This window comes from Pelophylax lessonae (assembly GCF_965119305.1).
Source record: "Pelophylax lessonae genome assembly, chromosome: 2".
In the NCBI taxonomy this organism is placed as follows: Eukaryota; Metazoa; Chordata; class Amphibia; order Anura; family Ranidae; genus Pelophylax; species Pelophylax lessonae.
In genome coordinates this window covers 260,119,962-260,146,172 of record NC_138769.1, presented here as the reverse complement: position 1 = coordinate 260,146,172, position 26,211 = coordinate 260,119,962, and the positions used below count along the sequence as shown (strand labels likewise).

At 40.9% G+C, this 26,211-nt stretch overlaps 1 protein-coding gene across 1 annotated transcript; it reads left to right on the top strand.

The window, feature by feature from the left end:
- Nucleotides 1-11,013: 11,013 nt before the first annotated feature.
- LOC309545638 (interleukin-19-like) lies at nucleotides 11,014-17,335 on the top strand (the record flags this gene model as incomplete). The annotated part of the gene is made up of 5 exons (XM_082244891.1): nucleotides 11,014-11,163; nucleotides 13,146-13,208; nucleotides 13,304-13,456; nucleotides 14,116-14,190; nucleotides 17,252-17,335. 5 exons carry the CDS (start codon nucleotides 11,014-11,016, stop codon nucleotides 17,333-17,335), a joined length of 525 nt encoding a protein of 174 aa, XP_082101017.1.
- Between the last annotated feature and the right edge of the window lie 8,876 nt (nucleotides 17,336-26,211).

Sequence of the window (26,211 nt, the reverse complement as noted above, 5' to 3'; positions counted from 1 at the left end):
CCCCGTCATCCTGCCAGGGCCGCCAAGAAGTTCATCACCTAATCTTAAGTTATTAATATCTTATGAGGAGAGGACCAATGGGATTGAGAATTGAAATAATTAAATATATATGGCTTTTTGAACCCGTGCAGTCAGTGCCACAGTGCCACCCAGACGCTATCCACCAGTGCCACCACCATTAAGTGTGTTGGTCGGTCACTCGAGCACTGAAGGAGGTGGAAGCATCTGACAAGTGAAGTCACACTTTAGATTTGCACACTGGAATTCATTTATGGACTTTTCGTTATAGATAGGTTTACACACTTCAAATTGTTGCACGCACCTGACCTAACTTATTTCATAACTTATTTTATTGTGATTTATTGTCATATTTTATATGAATTGAATTTACTGTTACATTGTGGGAATAATTAATTTCACTGCATTTAGGCTTTAGCACATTCGTGTCACTTTATTTTTGATACTGTGTGGAGTGTGGGCAGGGCACTGGGGGCAACAATGATATTATATCGATTGCACAGGCACTTTATTCGCACAGCCAAGTTGTGTTTGTTAGTAGTTTCTTGATGCACTTTAAGCGCTGTAGCACAATTTATTTGTTTGTTTCATATTTTCTTTTTATTGGAAAGATTTGGTATAGCAGCTTTTATTATACACAGCCTTTATTTTCGTATGCGCTGATTTACAAATGACATTATACACATTTTACCTGCCATCTACTGTTCTGGCAGTGGTAATTTTTTTAAAAGTAACGAGTAACTATGCAGCACAAAAAAAAAATACTTGAGTAGAAGTATCGAAATCATCGAAAAAATGTAGTGAAGTAAAAGTAGAAGTAGGAGAAAAAAATTCTACTCTAGGAAAGTACAGATACCGCATTTCGGTACTTAAGTACAGTACTTAAGTAGTTCTACTTCGTTACTATACATCTCTTTACGAGAGCAGCGGGGAACTCTCTCGGTCACACTTGGATAGCGAGTGTGAGCCGGTAGAAAGCAGTGGCTCTGAAATGGAAACTGAGGAGGACAGAATACTAACAAAGAGGTTCAGGAGATTTAAGAAGGCGCAGGCATCAACCAGCAGTGCAACAAATCCTGAGGCATCCACCAGCAGCACAATAAATCCTGTGGCATCCAGCAGCAGTGCATCACTCCAAGATTATGGGCAGGCATCCACCAGCAGCTCTACAAGTTCTTGTGCAGTGGCAAGCACAAGCAGGGCAACATCCCTACATGATAATAAAAAGGTGTGTACATCTAATAATTATCACATGTATACACTAACAGCGCTATAAAATAATCAGAACATCACATAGTCCATAATATGTCATATTCTTATTGTGAGTGAAAAAGTCCAGCCAACTGCAGCATCCCTGGCAAAGGCGTCCCACAACGAATGCTCAAATGATTTGTTTAAATTGTCATGCACCTTCACCACAGCGGCGTGCCCCCCAAGAAGTGCCCACATACCATATACACAGTAGCAGGATTTCACATTCCAGAGCAGCTCAGGAACTCCACAGAACTGGTAGCTGGATCACTCCCACAGTTATCATGTGACCAAATACTTGAAAATCCTTTTAGGGTCCATGTACACGGGACGTTGTTAAAAGTCCCTTTGAATGCTGGAATTTTTAGGACGTTTGAAACGTCCGTTCGGTCGCATTTGTACCCGTGTTTAGCGGGCGTTTAGCGGGCGTTTGCGGGCGTTTGCGTTTAGAACCGTTCCTAGAGGTCAAAAAAAATTTTCCCCTTTAAAATGGAAAAACGCGAACGCCAAACGCGGGTCATCGCGTTCGGTCGCGTTTTTGCGTTTGAAACGCCGGGAAACACACGTTTGAACGCAAATAATTGCGTTCTAGAAAAAGTCCCTGAACGCAACTGCCCGCAAACGACCGCAAACGACCTGGTGTACATGGACAGATAAGATAAAATGTAGATGGGTTCAGGGGCTTCTAAAAAAAACGCCCAACTGCTCCTAAACAGCCATTTCCAGCGTCCCGTGTACATGGAGCCTAATAATGTTTTTCTTCTGTCTTCAGAAGGTCAGTGGTCTCCTTTCTTGTGTTGGAACACTGATGACATGTCAAACAGTCTTTGGACCCTCCTTGTACCTAATTATATTATGTTTATCCAGTTCAAGTCATCAAACAATTCCAAGTCATAGCAACGTTCTCATAGAGCGTGACCTCGCTGTTAAGCTTGGTCAATGACAGCATAATGGGTGTGTAAACTCCTCCGATGCTCTGGCTCCCAATCTGGCTTTAATGGATTCACCAGCTCTCATGCATGGGAAAAAGGAAACAAACAGCCACTTGGAGTCATGCTTGTAACAATGAGATCGCATAGCTGAGAGGATACACCGAGCAGCAGGGAAGGCTCCGCCCCTATACGCGTTACGTCTAAGCCTATTGGGCGCTGACTTCAACAGTAGAGGTGCCACCTACATCATGAATCAGTGTAATCTGTACATCAGCCAACATATTGCCAGCAATCCCGGTTCATCCTATGCCCGCCCCTTTGTTTGGAAACCCCTAACCGTGGAAGAATTTAACATTTTCCTTGGACTAACCCTCGACATGGGGATGACAAAAAAAAAATGAACTCCATTCCCACTGGTCTACCCAACCTATCTAGCATATGTCAGTCTACTCCTCTTTGATGCCCAGAACCCCTTACGAAATGATAATGAGATTTTTACATTTCAACAACAATGCCCATGATAAATTATTCAAAATTTGGCCTTAATTAATTTTTTTGGCTCCAGCTTCAAGCAAAATGTTTACCCACAATATCAATATTTGTGTAGATGAATCCTTAGTCCACTTCACCAGAAGACGTGGCATCAAGCAATACCTCCCCAGTAAACAGGCCAAATATGAGGTCAAATTTTACAAGGCATGCAACAGTGCCACGGGTTACACATATGATTTTAAAATTTATGAGGGAAAGGACAGCCAGCTAACTCCCCCTGGATGCCCTACCTATATGGGGACAAGTGGCAAAATCGTCTGGCAGCTGATAGAACCAATGTTTGGGAAGGGCTACCACCTATATGTAAACAATTTCTACACGAGTCTCCCACTTTTCCGCCATCTCTACCTAAAGAAGACTGTGACCTGTGGGACAGCATGATCCAACCGCAAGGGCTTCCCACAGAGATTGGTCACCAAGAAATTGAATCAGGGGGAAAAAGCCAGTATGTGTAATGAAGAGGTACTAGCCCTAAAGTGGAGAGATAAAAGAGATATCTACATCCTTTCCACAATATATGATGACACCTTGGTGGAACTTCAGACAAGACAAGGCCCCATCCAGAAGCCAAAATGTATACATGAATATAACCTATTCATGGGGGGGGGGGGAGAATGAATGACCAGCTGATGGTCGGTTTTATCACACTTCACTATTAGTGAAGTAAAGACATATTCCAGTTTCCACTATCTGCTATTTCTCTGTATGACCCGGACTGTTTATCAACTATAATGTGAAGATATTTTTCCAGTTTCCGCTATTTCTGTGTATGACCTAGACTGTTTATCAACTATGCCTCTGCCAACCATGTTTCTGCCTTATATGCGAATTGACCTTGGCCTGTTAAATGACCATGCTTTTTGCCTGGCTCCTGAACTAATCGTTTGCCCTGCCACTGTATTAGTGGAATTCAAGACAGCCCTGGGGTCTCACATATGTGAGGGGCTCCAGAATAGAATTTCAGAGTGGAGAAAACTTTTTTCTCCGGGTTTTCTTGGTTTAGGGTCTGGAGACTAAGAGGCTTGAAAGAGATTTGGGTGGGAGAAGACTCTACCCTTGTCCTCAGGTCTTACCTGACCAAGGCCCTAAGCCTTAAAGTGCTGCCTGCTGCCATCTGAACTGGCCATGCCTCTGCCTGCTACTTTAACTGGCCATGCCTTTGCCTACCACCTGAACTGGCCATGCCTCTGTCTGCCACCCAAACTGGCCATGCCTATTCCTGCTACCTGAACTACTGCGAGGACCAATACTTTGGCATATCTCTGCCTGCTGCCTGGACAATTCCTGGACATTTCCGTTGGCTGTCTGGACCAATCCTTTTCCTGCCTTCTAAAACCACAGGTAATCCTTTTTTTAACCCTTTGCTCAGCAGAATGTATTTTGGGGTGTAATTCTTTGTATGTGCATGCTATGTGTTAGAAGCCTGAAGATGCTACTTTCATCTTGGGCCTATGTATGTGGCCAGTCTGTGGAAAAGTCTCACACATGTGGTATCACCATACAGAGGAAGAGTAGTAGAATGTATTTTAGGGTGTCATTCTTGGTATGTACATGCTATGTGTTAGAAATATTTAAAAAAATAAATTTCCATAAACTTGTGGGAAAAAAATAACATGTTTAACCACTTGCCGACCGCCGCAAGTATATATACTGCGGCGGTCAGCCCCGGCCAGGCAAAGTGACGTACCGGTACGTCACTAGCCTGTCACTCGCTTGTGAGCCAATAGCGGGCAACCCCCCCCCCCCCGGCTCGTTCCCTAACAAGTCAGTGCGTGTGACCGGCGGACCCGATGTCCGCCGGTCACTCGCGATCATTCACCGGGAAGGGAGAAAGGCAGGCGGCTAATGTAAACAAGCCGCCTGTCATTCTCCCCTGTGTAAAAATGGAGATCACACGGTTCTACTATGTAGGAATAAAAAATTCCCTGCATTGGTGGTTTCACTGGAAGGACAAATGTCCGTGTGTCCGTGTTGTCACTGGAAAAACATTTTTTTCCCTGCATCCATCATATATGATGTGCACCAGTAAATTTAAGGGGCTTGGGTGGTAGGAAGCTGGCAGTGGGGTACTGGGGGTGAAGATGACAGGGGGTGGGATGGTAGGAAGCTAACAGGGGGGATGAAGATGACAGTGGGGGTGAAGATGACAATGGGGATGAAGATGACAGGGGGTGGGATGGTAGGTAGATGACAGGGGGGGGAAGATGACAGGGGGTATGAAGATGACAGGGGGTGGGATGGTAGGAAGATGACAGGGGGGATGAAGATGACAGGGGGTGGGATGGTAGGAAGCTGACAGTGGGGATGAAGATGACAGGGGGTGGGATGGTATTAAGCTGATGGGGGATAAAGATGACAGTGGGGATGGAGATGACAGGGGGTGGTATGGTAGGAAGCTGACGGGGGATGAAGATGACAGTGGGGATGAAGATGACAGGGGGTGGGATGGTGGGAAGATGACAGTGAGGATGAAGATGACAAGGGGTGGGATGGTAGGAAGATGACAGGGGGTGGGATGGTGGGAAGATGACAGTGGGGATGAAGATGACAGGGGGTGGGATGGTAGGAAGCAGACAGGGAGGATGAAGATGACAGGGGGTGGGATGATAGGAAGCTCATGGGGGATGAAGATGACAGTGGGGATGAAGATGACAGGGGGTGGGATGGTAGGAAGATGACAGTGGGGATAAAGATGACAGGGGGTGGGATGGTGGGAAGATGACAAGGAGGATGAAGATGATTTAACGGACAATTGCGTGGTCGTGCGACGCTGTACCCAAACTAATTTGACGTCCTTTTTTTCCTACAAACAGAGCTTTCCTTTGGTGGTATTTGATCACCTGTGCAATTTTTTGATCATGCGCTATAAACAAAAAAGAGCGACAATTTTGCAAAAATAACAATGTTTTTCACATTGTTTTATATGAAATTCCCCCCCAAAAAATGTAAAAATCTAAATTTTTTAACATTTTAGGCCAATTTGTTTTATGCTATATATGTTTGGTAAAAAAAAATCACAAAAAGCGTATTTTGATTGGTTTGCGCAAAAGTTATTGTGTTTACTAACTAAGGGAAAGATTTTTGTCATTTTTGTTGTTTTTTTTTTTTAACGAGTAATGACGGCGATCTGCGATTTTTTTTGCAGGACTGCGACATTGCGGCGGACAGATTGGACCCTTGACTGACATTTTTGACACTTTTGGGTTTACCAGTGACATTACTACAGTAATCAGTGCTATAGATATGCACTGTTACTGTAAAAATGACACTGGCAGTGAAGGGGTCAACTTTTTTTGAGAGGGAGTGTGTCCCTAGGGGCGTGCTTATAACTGTGATTGGATGTGGCTTGAGGTGTAAGAACAGAGATCAACGGCCCTACATAGCAAAACCATATGATCTCCATTCTTACACAGGGGAGAATGACAGGCGGCTTGTTTACATTAGCTGACTGCCTTTCTCCCGCTGTAACGGACAATCGGGTTTGCCGGGCACACGCGCGGGGGGGGTCCGTGAGCGAGCGGGAGCGCGCCTCTGGCGGCGCGCGCTCACTCCCTAGAGCCTCACAGGCTAGCGACGTAGACCTATGTCGCTTTGCCTGTGAGGGGCTGACTGCCGACGTAAATCGTCGTTAGGCAGTCGGCAAGTGGTTAAACTCTCCAGTATCTTCCGGACTATAGAAGTTAAACTAACAGGTCTACAGTTACTTGGCAAGACTTTGATCCCTTTTTCTTAAATATAGGCACCACATTGGCCCTACGCCAATCCAGTGGTACTATTCCAGTCCTTAACGAGTCCCTAAAAATTAGAAACAAAGGCTTTGAAATGACAGCGCTCAATTCTTTTAGGATGCGTGGGTGGATGCCATCTGGTCCAGGCACTTTATTCACCCTTATTTTGTCTAAATATATCTGGACCATATCACTTTTGAGCCATTGTGGATCATTTGAGGCTGTGTCAATACCATCCTCATGATGGTCATGTATTAAATACATTTGCCTTCTCTTTGTCCCAAGTCACCCACTCCTAAATATTTTGTAAAGGGCCTACATGCCCAGACCTATCCTTTTACTATTAATATATTTTAAGATTTTTTGGGGGTTTGTCCTACTATCTTTTGCAATCTGTCGTTCATTTTGATTTTCGAAATACCAATGCAAGTAAAATGAAGAAACTGGCCCAAAGGAATGGGATTCAGCTTAATCATGAAAAAAAGACACATACAAAAAGGAAGTACTAATTAGTATAAGTCATACACATAATGACAAAAGTGAAATACATATCAGGAACATGCAGGTGTGAAAGTATGTCTGTTCATAGATCGACGTGTTTCAAAATATGCTTCATCAAGACCATGTGGATGCACAGACAAAAGTACTCTTAAAGTAAACAAAATCAATATCTGATGTCTGTGCATCCACATGGTCTTGATGAAGCATTTTGGGAAACGGGTTGACCTATGAACAGAGGTACTTTCACACCTACATGTTCATGATATGTGTTTCACTTTTGTCATTATGTATATGACTTATACTAATTAGTACTTCCTTTTAATATGTGTACAATTAGGCTGAATCCCATTCCTTTGGGCCAGTTTCTTCATTTTAATTGTATAGGTTTTAACATGTAATCAATAAATTTTTTTGGTTTTTTTTTTGTTTTTTGTGTACATTTATCTGTCTCATGGATGTGCCCTTAAAGTCCACTTATTTCACAGGTGTCTTTGTACATCTGTTGTTCCAAATTCTTGTAAATATAGGATTATGGCACACTTTTGATAGCTCCTTTTTTTCCCCAGCACTACTCAACAGTTTATTTACAGCATTTGCCATATTCTTAAGATACGCATTACTTAAGGCTACGTTCACATCTTGGTGTTGCTATTACAGGCGTTTTTATGGGTGTTTTTTCAGGCGTTTTTATGGGCGTTTTTGCAGGCGTTTTACAGGCGTTTTTCGTGCAGGCGTTTTTAGCTTGACTAGAGACCAATGGAAAACGCCTGTAATCTGCCCAAAAAGAAGCTCATGTACTTTTTTGAGCGTTGGGCGTTTTGCTCACGGTGTCAAAACGCTCAGATGTGAACAGGGGCCATTGAAATGAATAGGATTTGTCTTGTTGGGCGTTTTGAGAGCTAATCCTAGAGCAGAAAAACACCCCCAAAACGCCTACATGTGAACGCAGCCTTAGACTTTACTGGCAATGGAAAACATGTCCAGAAGACATGCAAGGGTGCAGTATCCAGTTCCTATTCCTAACCCTGCGATCATCTATATTAATGTTTAACACACTATAGTGATTAAGCTAATCCCATATTAATATGCGGGTAACATTTTAGTCAAAACTGGTAACTTTTAAAGTGGTTGAAAAGTTGTTTTTTTTTTTTTTTATAATAATAATAATAATAAACATGTTATGCTTACATTCTTTGGGGTCACCTCCCCTGGCTCCTCCACCGTGCCAAGTGTCCCCATAGCAAGCCACTTGTATAGGGGCACCTGTGAGGGCTCAATGCCGAGCTGGGCTGTGTCTATTGACACACATATTGCAACTTCCTGCTGCCCCCTTCCACTCTCTCCTCACAGGCTTTGATTGACAGAAGCTGCTTCCATGTCTTATGAGAAGAGAGAACCGCGATGCTACTCTTGGGCACAACGCTGGATCAAAATCTGGTTCAGGTAAGTATTTAGGGGGCAACTGAACATGAAGGGTTTTTTACTTTAAACACTTAAGGACCAGGCCTATTTTGACACTTGTTGTTTACAAGTTAAAATCAGTATGTTTTGCTAGAAAATGACTCAGAACCCCCAAACATTATATATATATATATATATATATATATATATATATATATTTTTTTTTTTTTTTTTTTTTTTTTGCAAAGACTCTTGAGAATAAAATGGCAGTCATTGTAATATTTTTGTCACGTGATATTTGCGCAGCAAACTTTTAAACGCAATTAAAAAAAAAAAAAAATTCACTGCATTTAAAAAAAAAACTTAACAGTAAAGTTAACAATTTTTTTCTATAATGTGAAAGATATGGTTAGGCCGAGTAAATAGATACCCAACATGTCATGCTTCAAAATTGCGCACGCTCGTGGAATAGCGACAAACATTGCTACTTAAAAATCTCCATAGACAACGCTTTAAAAATTTCTACAGGTTACCAGTTTAGAGTTACAGAGTAGGTCCATGGCTAGAATTATTTCTCTCGCAATAACGATATGTGTGGTTTGAACACTGTTTAAATATGTGGGCATGACTTGCGTATGCGTTTCACTTCTGCGTGCAAGCTCGGAGGGACGGGACACTTTAAATTTATTTTTCTTATTTATTTTACCTTTTATTTTTTATTTTTATACTGTCCCTTTAAAAAAAACTTTGATCAATTGTATTCCTATTACAAGGAACATCCCTTGTAATATAAATGAGCAGGACAGGTCTTTTTTAATGTGAGATCTGGGGTCATAAAGACCTCAGATCTCACATCTACACTAAAAAGCAAAAAAAAAAAAAAGGACCCTTAAGGCCATTAGGAGGAAGCAACGTATGACATCTCTCCGGTTCTCCAAGGCCGGGCTTGCCCTCACTCGACTTCCTGCCTAGGAGGGAAAAGGAGCAGATCATTTTCCCCACCACCGACAGGTCCAGTAAGTGGGGAAAATGGCAGGGAAACGGCAGGGGAGGCACCCCTCCTGCCGCCCAAAAAGTGATTCTGTGGGGAATTTGCTGCTAGGACCACTTTTATGAGAAAGAGGACCGCCCACTCAGTAAAAAAATACTGGGGTTAAGGCAGCTATCTGCTGCCATAGCCCCAGTATTTAACGTCAAAGTAGTGACGTATAACTGCAGCAAGCGGGCCGGAAGTGGTTAAAGGTTCTCCTTTAAAAAAAAAAAAGAATAATAATAAATGCAAGTGCAATTTTTTTTTTTTTTACACTGCAGTCTGTAAAGCATTGCACCCACAATCGTCTGACCAAGATCCTACAGACTCTCAGTCAGCTGTCTGCCCGTACCTCCCTTACAGGTAGAGTTACTGAACTGCAGGAAGAATTAATAAACTATGAGAGTGCTTACCAGTGCCCTTGCAGTTCATTGAGAACTAGCTGAGCCCTTGGCAGCTGACGGCAATTGTAGTTTTAAAGCTTGGCTGTGTGGGCCGACAGGTCACAGAGGGGAGTGTGGACAGGTGCTGTACTGTAACATTTAACATGTTACATCTTAAACACAGGTGTAACATGCTACAGAGGTGAACTAATTTTTCATGCAAATAATGCATTAAAGCATTACTCCACTCTGTCTGTACATTGCAGGGATATTAACAAACTTTTATTCAGATTCCTACCTTTATTCTGAAGAAATCAGTTTGTTCCTCTGTGCCTCTGTGTTGAGTAGGTCTAATGGGAGTGGTTTCATAATTATCAGCTGTGGCACCTGCAGCTCCAGGTAGCCATATTGCATTGCATTTGCAGAAAATTACAACATCTGCAGATTGAAAAGAAAAGGTAATTATTAATAGAATTCAATCACAATATGATTTGTGTTGCAATTGTATACGCAATATTGTTTTTCCTTTATTTGCTATTTTTTTCCCCACGAAAGTGGAGTTGCCCTTTAAGGTAAAAAAAAACTTTTAGCCTTTGCAACCTCTTTAGTTGTTTCGCACAGGCTCTTTGGAATATTAAAATAATATACATAGATTGTAAAATTATTTTTAAAGTGTGTTAGTTTTCTTGGAAATTTCCTTGTGTCATAGTTACTACCAAAACAATTCTAGTTGCTAGATTTTAAATGTTTTCATAAGACTTGATGACAGATGTAAGGCATGAATGGGATTTTTCTCCAAATCTTCAGAGAAACATACAGGTGCTACTAATTCATACCTTGAAAATTGAGGAAGTGTACTTTAGTATATAAGAGAGAAATACAACCTACGCTTATAACCATTATTCCCAACATTTTTACTTGAAGAAACTAAGCTTAGGTAAGGTACTCAGCATTGATTTTCTGCATCGAATCAGCTATATATCAGCTCTTCTCTTAGCTTTACAAGCAAATTAAATATTGCAGCAAACACAACTATTACTTAATTTGGTATAACAGAACTATATGATATTCTGTTATTTTATCTATATATATTTTTTTTTTCCATTTTGATCCAACATTTATATCACAAGAAGTCTCTTGCAAATTACATGTACACATTACAAATATAGTGGTTGTCAAACTATGTATGCATTGTTCTAGGTGGCGTTCATTTTGTTATGGAATCATTATCTACTGGCCTCCTTCATCTTCTTATTGTGGTCTGTCTCCTAACAATACCATCGTTAAATGCAAAAGATGTTTACTGTTCTGTTACTGCTGATATCAGAGAATTTGAAAGATATTTTGGGACACTCAAGGAAATGTTGGTAAGTGTAAATAGGCATGATAAATTGGACTTTAGCCATAATTTTTCATTATAATAGACATATATATGTTTGCAGTAATTCATTCAGCCTACTTGCCTAGTTTACTCGACTGCTTTAAACAAATCTAGAAATATTCTACAATATAGCACTCTGCTACTCTACCTGTATTCATTATGATGTTTTTTTCTCTTTTATTTAGTTGTGATATTTTTGCCAGTTGTAAACATTTTTCTTAAAACCAAAAAATAAATTAATAAATCAAATCAGCTTTGACTGTCCAGCCATTGGAATGGAATGACAAATATATCTCAGACTTTTTAGGAGAATTAGAATGCTCATTCTTTAAATCGTGGTTATAAATGTACGCAATATTGTTAAAAGTATTGGGTTACCTGCCTTTACACGCATATAAGTTGCCCCCCCCCCCCTCAGTCAAGTTCCCCCACCCCAAACTCACTCATCCATGTCTTTATGGACTTTGCTTTGTGCACTGGTTCAAATCATTTGGTGGAGGGAGTTTCTGGAGTGGGGTTGTTTTTCAGGGGTTGGACTTGGCCCCTTAGTTCCAGTGAAGGGAACTCTTAAGGCATTAGCATGCCAAGACATTTTGGACAATTTCATGATCCCAATTTTGTGGGAACAGTTTGGGGATGGCCCCTTCCTGTTTCAACATGACTGGGCACAGTGCACATAGGAAGGTCCATAAAGACATGGATGAGTGAGTTTGGGATGGAGGAACTTGACTGCCTGCACAGTCATGACCTCAACCCAATAGAACACCTTTGTGATGAATTAGAGTGGAGACTGTGAGCCAGACCTTCTCGTCCAACATTGTGAGGTCATAACAAATGTGCTTCTGGAAGAATGGTCAAACATTTTCATAGACACACTCTTAAACCTTGTGAACAGCCTTCCCAGAAGTGTTGAAGTTTTTATAGCTGCAAAGGGTGGGCCTACTCAACATTGAACCCTACAGACTAAGACTAGGATGCCATTTAAGTTCATGTGCATGTAAAGGTAGTCGTCCCAGTACTTTTGACAATATAGTGTATGTTTCAGTTGTTGCAGCCAACAGCTTACAATGTTTAGAAAAACATGCTTCATATAAGACTTGAGCATTACCTAAAAGCCTAAATGGCAAATCATACATTCTCAGTACAAGTTTGGATTAGATATGTGTGATAAATTTTCTTTGAAACAGCCTCAGAACCCTTCCATCCAAATCAGTGAATAAAGTGACTGTAAACACAAGAACAAAAAAATGTATATATTGCAGATTATCAGTCTTTAGATGTAGTAGTTGTATTTGTTTTCTTTTTTCAAGATTATTTCCCTTGTTGTCACATGGTCACCCTGGCAAGGTGGCAATGCTCACTCACTTACTTACTGTATCATGCTAGGGCAGGAAGTGTGTTAGAACTACAAACACCTTCTCCTTTTATCCCCATAACATAGGGAGTGGTAGTCTATAGTTCACAAGAAGAACTTAGATAAGACTTGTAATGGTTAAGATAAAACTGCAGAGTACACATGACACAGGACAGCACTGAATTTCTGGAACGATCAGGAAGGCATTTTTTGCATTTATCTAACAGATATATCAAAATTATTTTGATAGTATAACTAGCAGACCAAAAGGGAGCGCTGCAAATAAAGGAAGTTTATTGTTGGAGTTCACATACACTTTAAGAGTGCAAATGTGCTTGCCTAGTTACTGTAGAGCCCAAACAGAGAAACCCTTTAATACAGCAATATGGCGTTAAGTGGCATAACTGTATCATTCTGGAAATATTTGTGATGCTTTACTAAAATAAGTTTGTGTACTTTAGGGTAAAACTTTCTTCCCCAGTTTTTGAATAGATAAGGGGTAGAACTTTGGTCAGGTTTCTTATTGCCATCTGGGCCCCCTAGGGAAAAAATAACTTCATTGGCAAAGAAATAATATTAATATAATATTTGTGTATAACAATTTGTTTTTGCAGCATAACAAAGACCTAATTACAGATGTCAGCCTACTCAAGTCAAATGAGCTAAAACATATACAGGTTAGTATATAATATATTTTTTGTGTATAACATAATACAATCAAGAATGATACTCATGAGTAATTTGACTTTGTGGATTTTGTCACCCAATTTAGCCATCTCAAAGATGCTGCTTTCTGCTCATATTAGGACATTTCTATATCTCCAATATTTTTCCAGAATTAGAATCTGCTTTAATCCAGCGACATCAAGATGTTACCCACCTAGCCAATTCCATACTAGGTGTAAATAAATCACTAAAAGAATGTGTAAGTATTAATACAGTTTAGACATTAAAGTGGTATTAAATTCAAAAGCAAACATTTATTATACTGCAGTTTATCAATTCTTAGACATGATGGCTGCATTAGTTCTTTTTTCAATCTTTCTTATTGATTCCTAGTGATCTAGCCAGTGAGGCTGTTGTTTTTCAACAGAACAAGCTCTCTTGCAGATGTAGCAGTTTAAAGGCATGAGACAAACCATTTTTCACTAATGTGGGTGCTCACAATGGTCAGTTTTATTTATTTATGTAAAACCTTTTTCACAAAAAGGAAAAGAAATGTTGCTGTAACTGATTATCAAGTATTAGCTGGATTTTGGCTTCAATTTGGTAGTGTATTTAAATCTGCTAATGCATCTAACACTCCAAAGAGTGGCTGTCCAAAGAGTGCTCCCTCATCCATAATGGGGGCTCTCTAATACAGGTGGTGTGTTACTGGCCAGATCACCAAATGAAAACAGAGGAAAAAAAAGCAGAAAAAAGAAAACGAATGCAGCCACCACATCTAATGATTGGTAAGCTGCAATATAATACATTTAAGGTTTTGGGTTTAATACTGCTTTACACCACTAAAGGTCGTTATTAATCTGTCTGGTCGTTTCCAGAATTAATATATTTTAATTCGCTAAAATGTTTTCTTAACAGCACACTACTTTAAGATGCCCCTGTGGTGCTCAGTCCCATGCGGTTATGAAGAAGTTCAAGGACAACTATTTTAAGGTATTAAGTTATATATTGCTATACACAAATGTAGGCAAAAATTCCAGCGACCACATTTTTTTTCACTTCAAGATCCCTAGCTGTGGTGGGAAGTTGTGTTAACTTTTGTTGGAAAAAGTTAAAATGTTACTAAACACATGACAGTAAAATCAGTCTGTATATGTAGCAAAGAATGCTTGTTATACTCACTAAGGGGTTAATCCTCCACATTGTGTAAAAAGGCTGTTTGATTTTGTCTTCTCTGACCCTCCCCTTTTTCTACTGTCCCCAATCCATCCCCTGAGCCTTTGGATTGTATTGCTAAAGAGCTTTTTTTTTCTTGGGAGGGTGCATGTGATCGGCACAGGGCCAATCAACACTTTCCAGAAACAGGGTAGCCTCACAGGACAGTCAGAGGAGAATGAGAACTCCTCCTACAAGCTTTAACCAGACAATGATAGAAATTGCAAAACTGCTATATACTGCTGATAAGAAAATGCATTTAGCAGTTTATATTTACTAAAATAATTGCATTTACATGTTCTGCATACTGTGGGAGACCAGATATAGTGAATGCAGGGTGCTGGGTTTAATAAAGTATTGGTGTATTTTATGGGGTTAAGTGGTGGGGTTAAAGGAAAATTGTACCGATGAAATATGGATTATCTCATTTGTAACGTCTGCTTCTGAAAAAGCTGATCCCTGGCTGTCACTAGATCCTTCGATCCAATGTACAATCAGTACTGTGGACTGCAACAGAGAATATCAGGCACAAGTAAAGTGTAGAATAATATAATTTATTTAAAAATAAGTGAATAAAACAAATGTAAACGCACCTGCAGTAAATCAAACCAGATAACCAAACAATAGTGACATACAACGAACAACTGCCCAAACCAAGTATATACAGAAAACAGAATAAACAAATTGTAATCGTAACAGAGCCAGGGTCAAACTTTGGAGATCAAGCAGATGAAGCTGGGAACAAGACAGGACAGGTAGAGGGTAACAGGAGATGAAGTAAGCAGGTAGGAAGGGATCATGCTGCAGGGTCGGGATCAGGGTCCAGGATCAGGATGCAGGGACACAGGAACAAAGGTCAAGGGCATATGGAAACAACACCAAGGCAGTGAGGAAGAGTATGCCCAGGGTTTAAATACTCTTCCTGCAACCAGAGTCAGGTGATGACTGATTGCATGAGATGATGTCAGCTTCTGGCTGCTGAGGGACACCGCTGGTGGACACCGGAACTGCAGTCTATAGATCTGGGAGCCACAGTGCCACCAGCAGGTGAACCCTTTCCTGACAATAGTACTGTGCAAAGGTTTTAGGCAGGTGCAAAAATGCTGTAAATTGAGGGGTTGCTATGGTGCCTCAGGCCAAGAGGATAGGACTTTATGGGCAAGGGATCATGTACACAGTTTATACATGAAATCAAGAAATAATTTATTAAATAAATGATAGGTTTGAACATAAATTCAAGAAACACATATAATATTGTGTTGGTAAGTGTTGGGTTAAAGACCCAAAGGTGAATAGGTGAAGAGGAAAGGTTTCGGAAAATTCTGTGACAGGTGTGAATATGGTGACTTAATATGGATGTTGTCTCTGTTTTCCATGCTTGAGGGCTTGGAAAGATATTCACAGAGATCACCCAGTATGTATCCGATGCGTTTCGGCTGACTTCTAGCCTTTTTCAAGGATTCACCAAGTCTGTAAAGGTAGCAAATAATAAATCAATTATTGGCTATAAAACCACGGTCATTCAAACAATATGCCGGTGGTATGGGTAGTCATAGGTATATACATACATTTGTTTGCCTGTTCATGTGTGCTTCCTTATGTCCCTTTAAATCGCAACAGGAACCAAATGGATGTGGCCTAGAATGGTATATATGGGTGGGTTATTTGGTAAGTTATTGGTATACATGGACTCAGAGATGAGAATTAATGAAAATTCAAAATAATATCCAAAATAATAAAGATGAAAGTAAGTAAGTGGTGCTCGAAAGTGAGGGGAGCTTCTGGGGTTCCTTTCCTTAGTCAAGGTACTACAAATGGGAATATATTGGTTGGTTGAAAGAGGCAGGTTGATTATTTCAGATTGTGATTTGTGCAGAGTTTATTTAAATTTTGTGACCTCACATATTTCTGAAAGCATTATTACTTATTACAGCATTTCTTTACACCTGCTTAATACTTTTGCATTATATTTTTATATATATATATATATATATACATACTATATATATATATATACTGTATATATATATATATATATATATATATATACATATATTTCTTATTACAGTGATGATCGGTAAGAGACTTTGTAAAGCCTTATGTACACTACAGCTGCTAAACTATAGTTTAGAAGCAGTTGGGCTTTTTTTTTCAGCAGCCCCTGAACTTTCCTCTATATTATCTTATGTGTACATGTGCACTAATTTTTTTACTAGTTTTAGTAGTTTACAGTTGTTTAGAGGCAGTTAAGGTTACAGGCATTTTATTGAAAGTAGAAAAACTCATTCAAGACTGTGGTTTACTGGCATTTCAAACGCCAAATGCTTGAAGCAACGTATAAACGCAGTAAACTGTGTTTATGCGCGTTTACGTTTATAAGCGTTTTTAAAGGGGGAAAAAAAATCTGATACTTTTAAAAAAAAAAGCAAATGTTACAAAAACACATATTTCACCACATGCTCTTGCCTGCATCAATGGATGAGTTCAGTAGCAATGAACTCTGGTCCTCTCATGTAATTTTTCTATGTCTTCGAAGCCTCAGCAACAGCAACATCAGGAGCATTTCCTCACATGCTTATAATGGGATCCATAGTGAAAACACAAAAAATAAGACCTCTTTCTACAAGAACACTGCTCTCTCTGCTGCTGCTCTGTCTTCTCCCACAGAATGGCTGCAAAAGTTACCACTACCACACAAATATAATACAAGCAGTGGGCCTTCCATTATGGCCTCCCTAATATATTAATTCCCTGTTGGATTTGTGAAAAGATGAACTTTGATGGCTGTGTGTCTTTTTTCAACCAAAAGAAGTACAACCTTATTTGTTTTGTTCTTCAGATGGAAACAAAAGCAGCTGCTATTAAAGCTGTTGGTGAACTAAACATACTGTTTCACTGGATGGAAAAGCACTATTTAAGTTAATATACCAACAAAAAAAGAAACGTTTTTATGTATTTTCTATTATGCCTATTTATTTTTCTAATTTAGTCACTGAATCATTACATAATTTTAATGTTGTCAATTATTTTTAAGTTATTTATTTATTTAAATGTGTAATTTATTTATATTTATTTATTAAGGCAAAATAAATATATATTTTTTTAACAAACTGAAAAATGCATGTATTTTTTGTTTTTTGAAATATAGACATGTTAAAAATGTATGTTTATGTAATGATGACCAATGTATGTATGACTTCCCTGTTTTTGCACGGGTGTTTATTCTCCTTTTCACAATCCAAAAATGCATTATGTAATAAATGGCTTTCATTTCATGTGACTGAAGCATTAGACCTTAGCTAACTACAAAATAAAATAAAAAGACAAATAAGCCCCCTTTTATAGTGCGAGGGCTAGCACATAACAATTCCCCCATTATTAGCCAGCTGACTTAGGTTCAAAGGCCCTTGCAGAGCATTACAAAGAAATTGGGAATGAAAATACAGTAACACAGTAAGGGCAGATACATGGTTGAGCAAATCTAGTTTATAATAATAAAGCTGAGGACACCTAACTGGACTTGCTTTTATAAAATAACAATAAAATCAAATTTTATTTTATGCACTGAATATTAAAAATGCATATAAAACAAATTTACCACGGAACACTGTATGCAGGTATAGAATAAACAACCATTCTCATATGACTCTCCCTCTTAGTTACCAGCATACTATTTCCGATATATATTTAAAGTCTTCCACAAGTCCATTGGCATTCATTTTCATGGTGGAAGGCGAGCAGTTGTAACGCTCCGGCGTTTATTTGTGTGGTGTGGATTTGCAGCTGCGGAAGTTACACTCAGTAGTCATGTAGAGATGTGTTGAACTACCATATCCAACTCTCAAGACTCATCATTGTGCATCAGCCTGTCTCAGCAAGCACATACACAAACACAGACACTCATTAAAGATGTTCCTGGAGTGATATGTTTATATGTGAAAGTATAGAGGTGATACTGAGGGGACAGGCGTGGATAGTGATAGCAATGGTAAGAGGTAACAGATGGTGATAGTAAGCAGTTAGGATAGCAATCATGTACAGGTAATAGGTGGTAGTGAAGAGCAGATGAAGTGTACAGGAGATGCTAGGCTAGTGCAGTGACAAGATGGTAATAGGCTCAAGAGCTTGCAATCTAAGTAGCGGTGCAGATGTTAGATATAACAGTATAGTTCTTAGAGTAGCAATAGTCTTTAGTAAGCAGAGTAGTAGTGAAAGTAGATTAGGAAGGTATTCCCCTGAGGGGTACTTATCACTGGTAGGTTTGTAAGGAGAGGGTTCCGGCGGTGAGGTAATGATCTTGTAGCGAGATACAAGATGTTGTAGCAAGTCTTCGGTCAATCCAGGTATTAGGGAATAGCTGGAGGATTCGGCAGCGTTAGGAAATGCTGTAGCAAGCGGTTTGCACGAACACATGTGAGTGAATGCCGGCGGCACTCACTGATGAGGTCATGGAATTTAAAGGGACAGGTACTAGATGCGTTCCACCTATCTATATGGTGGAACGTAATGTACAAATAATAGGCTGGAAGGGTACCGCAGGTACCAGGATCTTACAGTACCCCCCCCCTAAGGCCGGCTCCGGAAGGCCTATAACACTGGTCTCTCCGGGTATTTGGAGTGGAACCTTCGTATAAGCCTGGGTGCGTGGACGTCAGAAGCATCCAACCAGGTGTCATCTTGGGGACCATAATTTTTCCATCTTATGAAATATTGGAGCTTTCCTCTGTGGATACGAGAATCCAAAATTTCTTTAATCTCAAATTCTTCTCCGCCTTCAACTTGTATTGGAGGTGGAGGCGCGATGGTAGGTCTAATCCCTTGGTTGGGTGTATGTGGCTTCAATAGAGATACATGGAACGTGGGGTGTATTTTAAGATCTGCCGGTAAAGTGAGTCGAACTGCAGATTCCCCAATGAGCTTCTCAATTGGGAAAGGTCCCTGGAATAGAGGTCCAAGCTTTTTACTAGGAATTTTCAACCTCAAGTTCCTCGTAGATAGCCAAACAAGATCCCCAATAGCATATTGAGGTGAAGGTCTTCTGCGGAGGTCATAGTACCTCTTTTGTTGGCTATGAGCATGTGAGATGGTGGTGTTAAGTAAGCCCAAAGAGACTTTTATTTGGGTGAGATAGTCAGAGGCTACTGGGTTACTTGATGGTAGTATGCGTGGTGGAAGAATTGTGGGATGGAACCCATAGTTCAGGTAAAACGGACTTTGCTTAGTAGTACTGTGGGTTGCATTGTTATAAGCAAATTATGCCAGAGGGAGGAGGTCCACCCAATCATCCTGTAGGTATGAGGTGTAGCAACGCAAATATTGTTCAATACACTGGTTGACTCTTTCAGTTTGTCCGTTGGTCTGCGGGTGATAGGGGGAAGTAAGTTTTCGCTCAATGCGCAGTATGTGACATAGAGCTTGCCAAAACTTAGAGATGAACTGCGAGCCCCGGTCAGATAAAAGAGTCTTTGGAATTCCATGTAGTTTGAACACATATTTTACTAGCAATTCCGCTGTTTCCTTAGATGAAGGTAGTCTGCGAATGGGAATGAAATGTGCCATTTTTGTCAGATGGTCCACTGACACTAGGATGGTAGTGAATCCCTTGGACGGTGGTAATTCCACTATGAAGTCTAAAGAAACAACTTCCCATGGAACTTTGGGTATTGGTAGACTGCAAAGTAAACCAGAAGGTTTTGTAGTGTCAATTTTGGACCTTGCACAGATGTCACATGAAGAAATGAATTTTTGTACAGACGTCTTCATCCCAGGCCACCAAAATTGCCTAGTGAGCAAATTAAATGTCTTAGTCATACCCATATGTCCTGCCATAGGTACGTCATGGGATAACTCCAAGATTTTGGTACGCATACCGGGAGGTATGTAGAGTTTGTCGTTAAAGTAGCGGAAGCCTTCTGCATTAGTACTTAGTTGAGGTGGTGGTGAATCCAGTCTTAGACTGTGCAGAATCTCTTCCTTTAAGGGACGAACAACACCAATAATACGGTCATGGGGTATTATAGGTAATGAAGGAATTTCGGCACAGTTATCTTCGGTTAACCGTGATAACGCATCTGCCTTCTTGTTTTTGTCTGCAGGTGTATAGGTCACTAAGTAATTGAATCTTAGGAAGAATAGCGACCAACGTTCCTGTCGGTGGGAAAGGGTCTTGTTGGTCTGGAGATATTGGAGGTTTTTATGGTCTGTATATATGAGTATTGGCAACCGGGTGCCCTCAAGTAGATGTCGCCAATTCTCCAGTGCCAACTTCATGGCAAGTAACTCTTTTTCACCCACTGGGTAGTTCACCTCTGGGTTACTTAGTGATTTAGAGAAGAAGGCAACTGGATGAAGTGGTGAAGTATTCGTAGGTCGTTGGGAAAGAACTGCTCCTACAGCCATATTTGACGCATCTACCTCCAGGATGTATTGGAGGGATGGGTCTGGATGGCGTAGTATGGGAGCGGTAATGAAGCTTGATTTCAACAAGCTGAGCGCTTTATTTGCTTCTTCAGACCATTTAAATGTTTGCTTAACACTTGTAAGTTGTGTGAGTGGTCTCACAATAGACGAGAAGTTCTTGATGAACTTCCTATAGAAGTTTGAGAATCCAAGAAATCGTTGTAAGGCCTTACGAGTTGTTGGTACAGACCAATCCAGAATACAGGATATCTTGCTCATATCCATCTTGATGCTGTTCTTGGATATGATGTATCCTAAGAATAACACCTCTTCCTTATGGAATAGGCATTTCTTCAGTTTTACGTACAAGTTGTGTGCGAGCAATCTGGACAACACAAGTCTTACATGTCTTTTATGTTCAGACAAGGATTGAGAGTAAATGAGTATATCGTCCAGATATACTACGACACAGACATCGAGTAGATTTCGGAAGATGTCGTTTATGAACCACTGAAATGCTGCGGGAGCATTACACAACCCAAACGGCATCACTAGATATTCGAATAGTCCGTATCTAGTTCTGAATGCCGTCTTCCACTCATCCCCACTACGGATGCATATGAGATTGTAAGCCCCTTTAAGGTCTAACTTTGAGAAGTAAGTGGCTCCACGCACTTGTTCAATCAGTTCCGGGATGAGAGGTAAGGGATAGCGATCCTTTATCGTAATAATATTTAATTGCCTATAGTCAATAATAGGCCGAAGGCTTAAATCCTTATTGCGGACAAAGAAAAGTCCTGCAGCTGTAGAGGAAGTAGAGGGTCTAATGAACCCCTTCGCTAAGTTCTCATTCAAGTATTCCTTGAGATGAGAAAGTTCATCCTGAGAAAGAGGATAAACATGACCGAAAGGTAGCTTACTATTAGGGAGTAGGTCAATAGAACAATCGTAGTCCCTATGGGGAGGCAACACTTGAGCATTTTTCTCAAGGAAGACTTCTGATAAATCCTGATAGCATGGTGGTGGTGTAATTTCCTCTGACACCATGGACAGGATTTTCTTTTGAGATTGGAGGTTACACGTGGTCTCGCAATAGTGAGAAGGGAAGGTTAGGGACCGTGTCTTCCAATCAATAGTTGGTTGATGTATATGTAACCAGGGAAGTCCCAAAATAATGGGAAAATGTGGTGAGGGTAACACATCAAACGTGGTGGTCTCAACATGAGACTCGTTAGCAGTAGCAAGGAGTGCTTGTGTAAGGTTCTGGCACTCTCAGTGCCTCCTATCACATTATTTCCGGGTGATTTCCATCTACCTAGATAGAAGAAACACATATAGGTGTGTTTCCCTTTAAGACTGATGCTGTCATCACTCAGCGCCGGACTGGATGGCTATTTAGATCACCGGCTCTCACTCACATGTGTTCGTTCAAACACCCTTACCTGGATGCTAACTTGGCTTGAAGCTTTCGTGCTTGCAAGCATACCTCGGTGACGGAACCTCGATGCGCTGATCCCTGCATCCTGCTTCCGGATCATCCGCTCCTCCTGAACCAACCTTCGGCTGTATTGCTATTAGTGCTAAGTACCCCGCAGGGGAACCCTCTATAAACTTATACTAAGCTTACACTATCTAGCTCTGTATAGTAAAGACTATTTATCACATCTGCATATCTAGATTGCTAGCTCTTAAGACTACTGCTACTTATTCCTGCACTGGGTTGATCTCTCTTGTATGTCCACCTGCTACTCTGTCATCTGCTACCATACATGATTGCTAAACCTACCTGCATCCATCTGCTACTGTCTTACCTTCAAGTGTCTGTCACCTACCACCTCCACTCAACCTGTCTCTTAAATCTTCATCACTGTGTTACTACATACATAAAGTCACTCTAGGAACCAGCTTGTTGAGTGTGTGTATTTACTAGCTGAATTAAGACCTTCCACACATGATGAGTCATTGAGGTTGGGAATGGTATCTCAGCATCTCTCTTACATGACTACTGAAGTGGAATATTTCTGCAGCTGAAAATCCACACCATACATGAAACGCAGGAGCGTTACAGATTGAACGAACCACAAATGGATTCAGCAGAAATAACCACTCAGGTGACACAATTAAAACAGCAAGTAACTGCGTTAATACACGCACTTGCTGAATTAAAAGAAGACAATCAGGCTCTGTCGCAGCAGGTAATTAGACTGACACAACTTACCTCTGCTCAGTCCCCTGAACCCAAGATAAATCCCCCTTTGGTATTTACAGGCGATCGCAAAAAATTTTGCGAATTTAAAAACGCATGTGAGTTACTTTTCTTGTTAAGACCCCGTACCTACCTTACTGATCATATTAAGGTTTGTACTATTATTTCTTACCTAACAGGCGATCCTCGGGCCTGGACAGACTCTCTTTTTGAGAAAAACGACCAGCTTCTCAGCTCCTATGCCTTGTTCCTAGCAGAACTTACTAGCCTATATGATGATCCCAATAGGCAGAGTACTGCCGATTTTCAATTAAGATCCTTGAACCAAGGTGGGAGACCTGTGGAAGACTTTGTCGCAGAATTCAAGAGATGGACCCTTGATTCAGAATGGAATGATGCATCTATGAAAACCCAATTTAGGCTTGGCCTATCAGAAGCCGTTAAAGACAAGCTCGCCCGAGCGGATCTGCCAAAAACCCTGGATGCATTGATACAACTCAGTATCACCATAGATAGAAGACTACGAGAAAGGAAGTCTGAAAAAATGGGAATGCCATTATCCAGTTCTTCTCGGATTTCGGCCATTGACCCCACTCCTAAACCCGCTCCAGGTAACCACAGACCCCGGCTACCTAGGGAAAAAAGGAAACCTAATAAAAATGGTGATCCTGCCTGGTCATGGTCCAAGCCTGCCTTAAACAGTCAGCCTTATCACTCTGACACATCCCATTTGGACCCTGATCCTACAGAGATGGATGAGGAGCCTATGGAGATTGGTGCCATACATACTAGGTTGTCCTTACAAGAAAAAAGAGATCACAGGAGAATCTGTGGCCTTTGTTTTTATTGTGGTGAAGGGGGACATTTCATTACATTCTGCCCAACCAGACCCCATAGGCCTAAGGCTCTCCCAATGGAGGCCAGGCGAATCCGAAGGGTCTTCCCTGAAAAATAACCTGGAAATTATCAAGGCTGTTGCCAGCCCTGTCCCCGTTCTATATCAGAGAAGGACACCCAGAAATTAACAAATATTGGAATAGATATTCCTTCAACTCCAGTGAACTTGATACCACGTTCTAAAAAACCTCCTGTACCACCTCCTGAGGATACTCCTATTTTTGCAAGCACATTTTTAGCTTCCAATGAAAATATTGAGATTCTTGCACCTGACTGCGTACGCGCTTCTAATGGCACGGTGGTATGTAGGAAGGATCTGAGGATGTTTGAAGAAGCATTGGTTGCTAGGACTACTAGGATTACTTCGGATGGTTATGCGTCCGATTCTAGTGAGGGGTTCATGTAGCAGACACCCTAACAACAAGTGATCCGATTCTCACATCGGTTACCAACCTGATCCGATTCTCATATCGGCAACAAGTGATCTGATTCTCAGATCGGTTACCAACCTGATCCGATTCTCATATCGGCAACAAGTGATCCGATTCTCAGATCGGTTACCAACCTGATCCGATTTTCATATCGGCAACAAGTGATCCGATTCTCAGATCGGGTACCAACCTGATCCGATTTTCATATCGGCAACAAGTGATCCGATTCTCATCGGTTTCCAACCTGATCCGATTTTCATATCGGCAACAAGGGATCCGATTCTCAGATCGGTTACCAACCTGATCCGATTCTCATATCGGCAACCATTTTTTTTTTTTCCGATTTTCATATCGGAGACCAGTCTCATCCGATTCTCGTATCGGCAACCAGTATTTTCCGATTCTCGTATCGGCAACCAGTCTTATCCGATTCTCGTATCGGCAACCAGTATTATCCGATTCTCATATCGGCAACCATTTTATTTTTCCGATTTTCATATCGGAAACCAGTCTCATCCGATTCTCGTATCGGCAACCAGTCTTATCCGATTCTCGTATCGGCAACCATTTTTTTTTTCTTCCCGATTTTCATATCGGCAACCAGTCTTATCCGATTCTCGCATCGGCAACCAGTCTCATCCGATTCTCGCATCGGCAACCAGTCTCATCCGATTCTCGCATCGGCAACCAGTCTCATCCGATTCTCGTATCGGCAACCAGTGTTATCCGATTCTCGTATCGGCAACCAGTCTTTTCCGATTCTTATATCGACAACCAGCCTTAGAGGCCTTCCGGAGCAGGCCTTACGGGGGGGGGTACTGTAAGGTTCTGGCACTCTCAGTGCCTCCTATCACATTATTTCCGGGTGATTTCCATCTACCTAGATAGAAGAAACACATATAGGTGTGTTTCCCTTTAAGACTGATGCTGTCATCACTCAGCGCCGGACTGGATGGCTATTTAGATCACCGGCTCTCACTCACATGTGTTCGTTCAAACACCCTTACCTGGATGCTAACTTGGCTTGAAGCTTTCGTGCTTGCAAGCATACCTCGGTGACGGAACCTCGCTGCGCTGATCCCTGCATCCTGCTTCCGGATCATCCGCTCCTCCTGAACCAACCTTCGGCTGTATTGCTATTAGTGCTAAGTACCCCGCAGGGGAACCCTCTATAAACTTATACTAAGCTTACACTATCTAGCTCTGCATAGTAAAGACTATTTATCACATCTGCATATCTAGATTGCTAGCTCTTAAGACTACTGCTACTTATTCCTGCACTGGGTTGATCTCTCTTGTATGTCCACCTGCTACTCTGTCATCTGCTACCATACATGATTGCTAAACCTACCTGCATCCATCTGCTACTGTCTTACCTTCAAGTGTCTGTCACCTACCACCTCCACTCAACCTGTCTCTTAAATCTTCATCACTGTGTTACTACATACATAAAGTCACTCTAGGAACCAGCTTGTTGAGTGTGTGTATTTACTAGCTGAATTAAGACCTTCCACACATGATGAGTCATTGAGGTTGGGAATGGTATCTCAGCATCTCTCTTACATGACTACTGAAGTGGAATATTTCTGCAGCTGAAAATCCACACCATACATGAAACACAGGAGCGTTACAGCTTGTGTCTGAGTGGTAATTGGACCAGAAGATAACGGAATACCGTTAATCAAACTAACAGAGACAGGTTTGGGTTTTGAAATAATAGGTATTTTATTTAAAGCAACAAAACTAGTGTCAATGTAGTTCCCACAAGATCCTGTGTCGATCATGGCCTTGGTGGTGATCCTAATTTGGTCCCACTGTAGGATCAAACGAATAAAGAGATAGGGATTAGTAAAAGAAGTCGTTAAT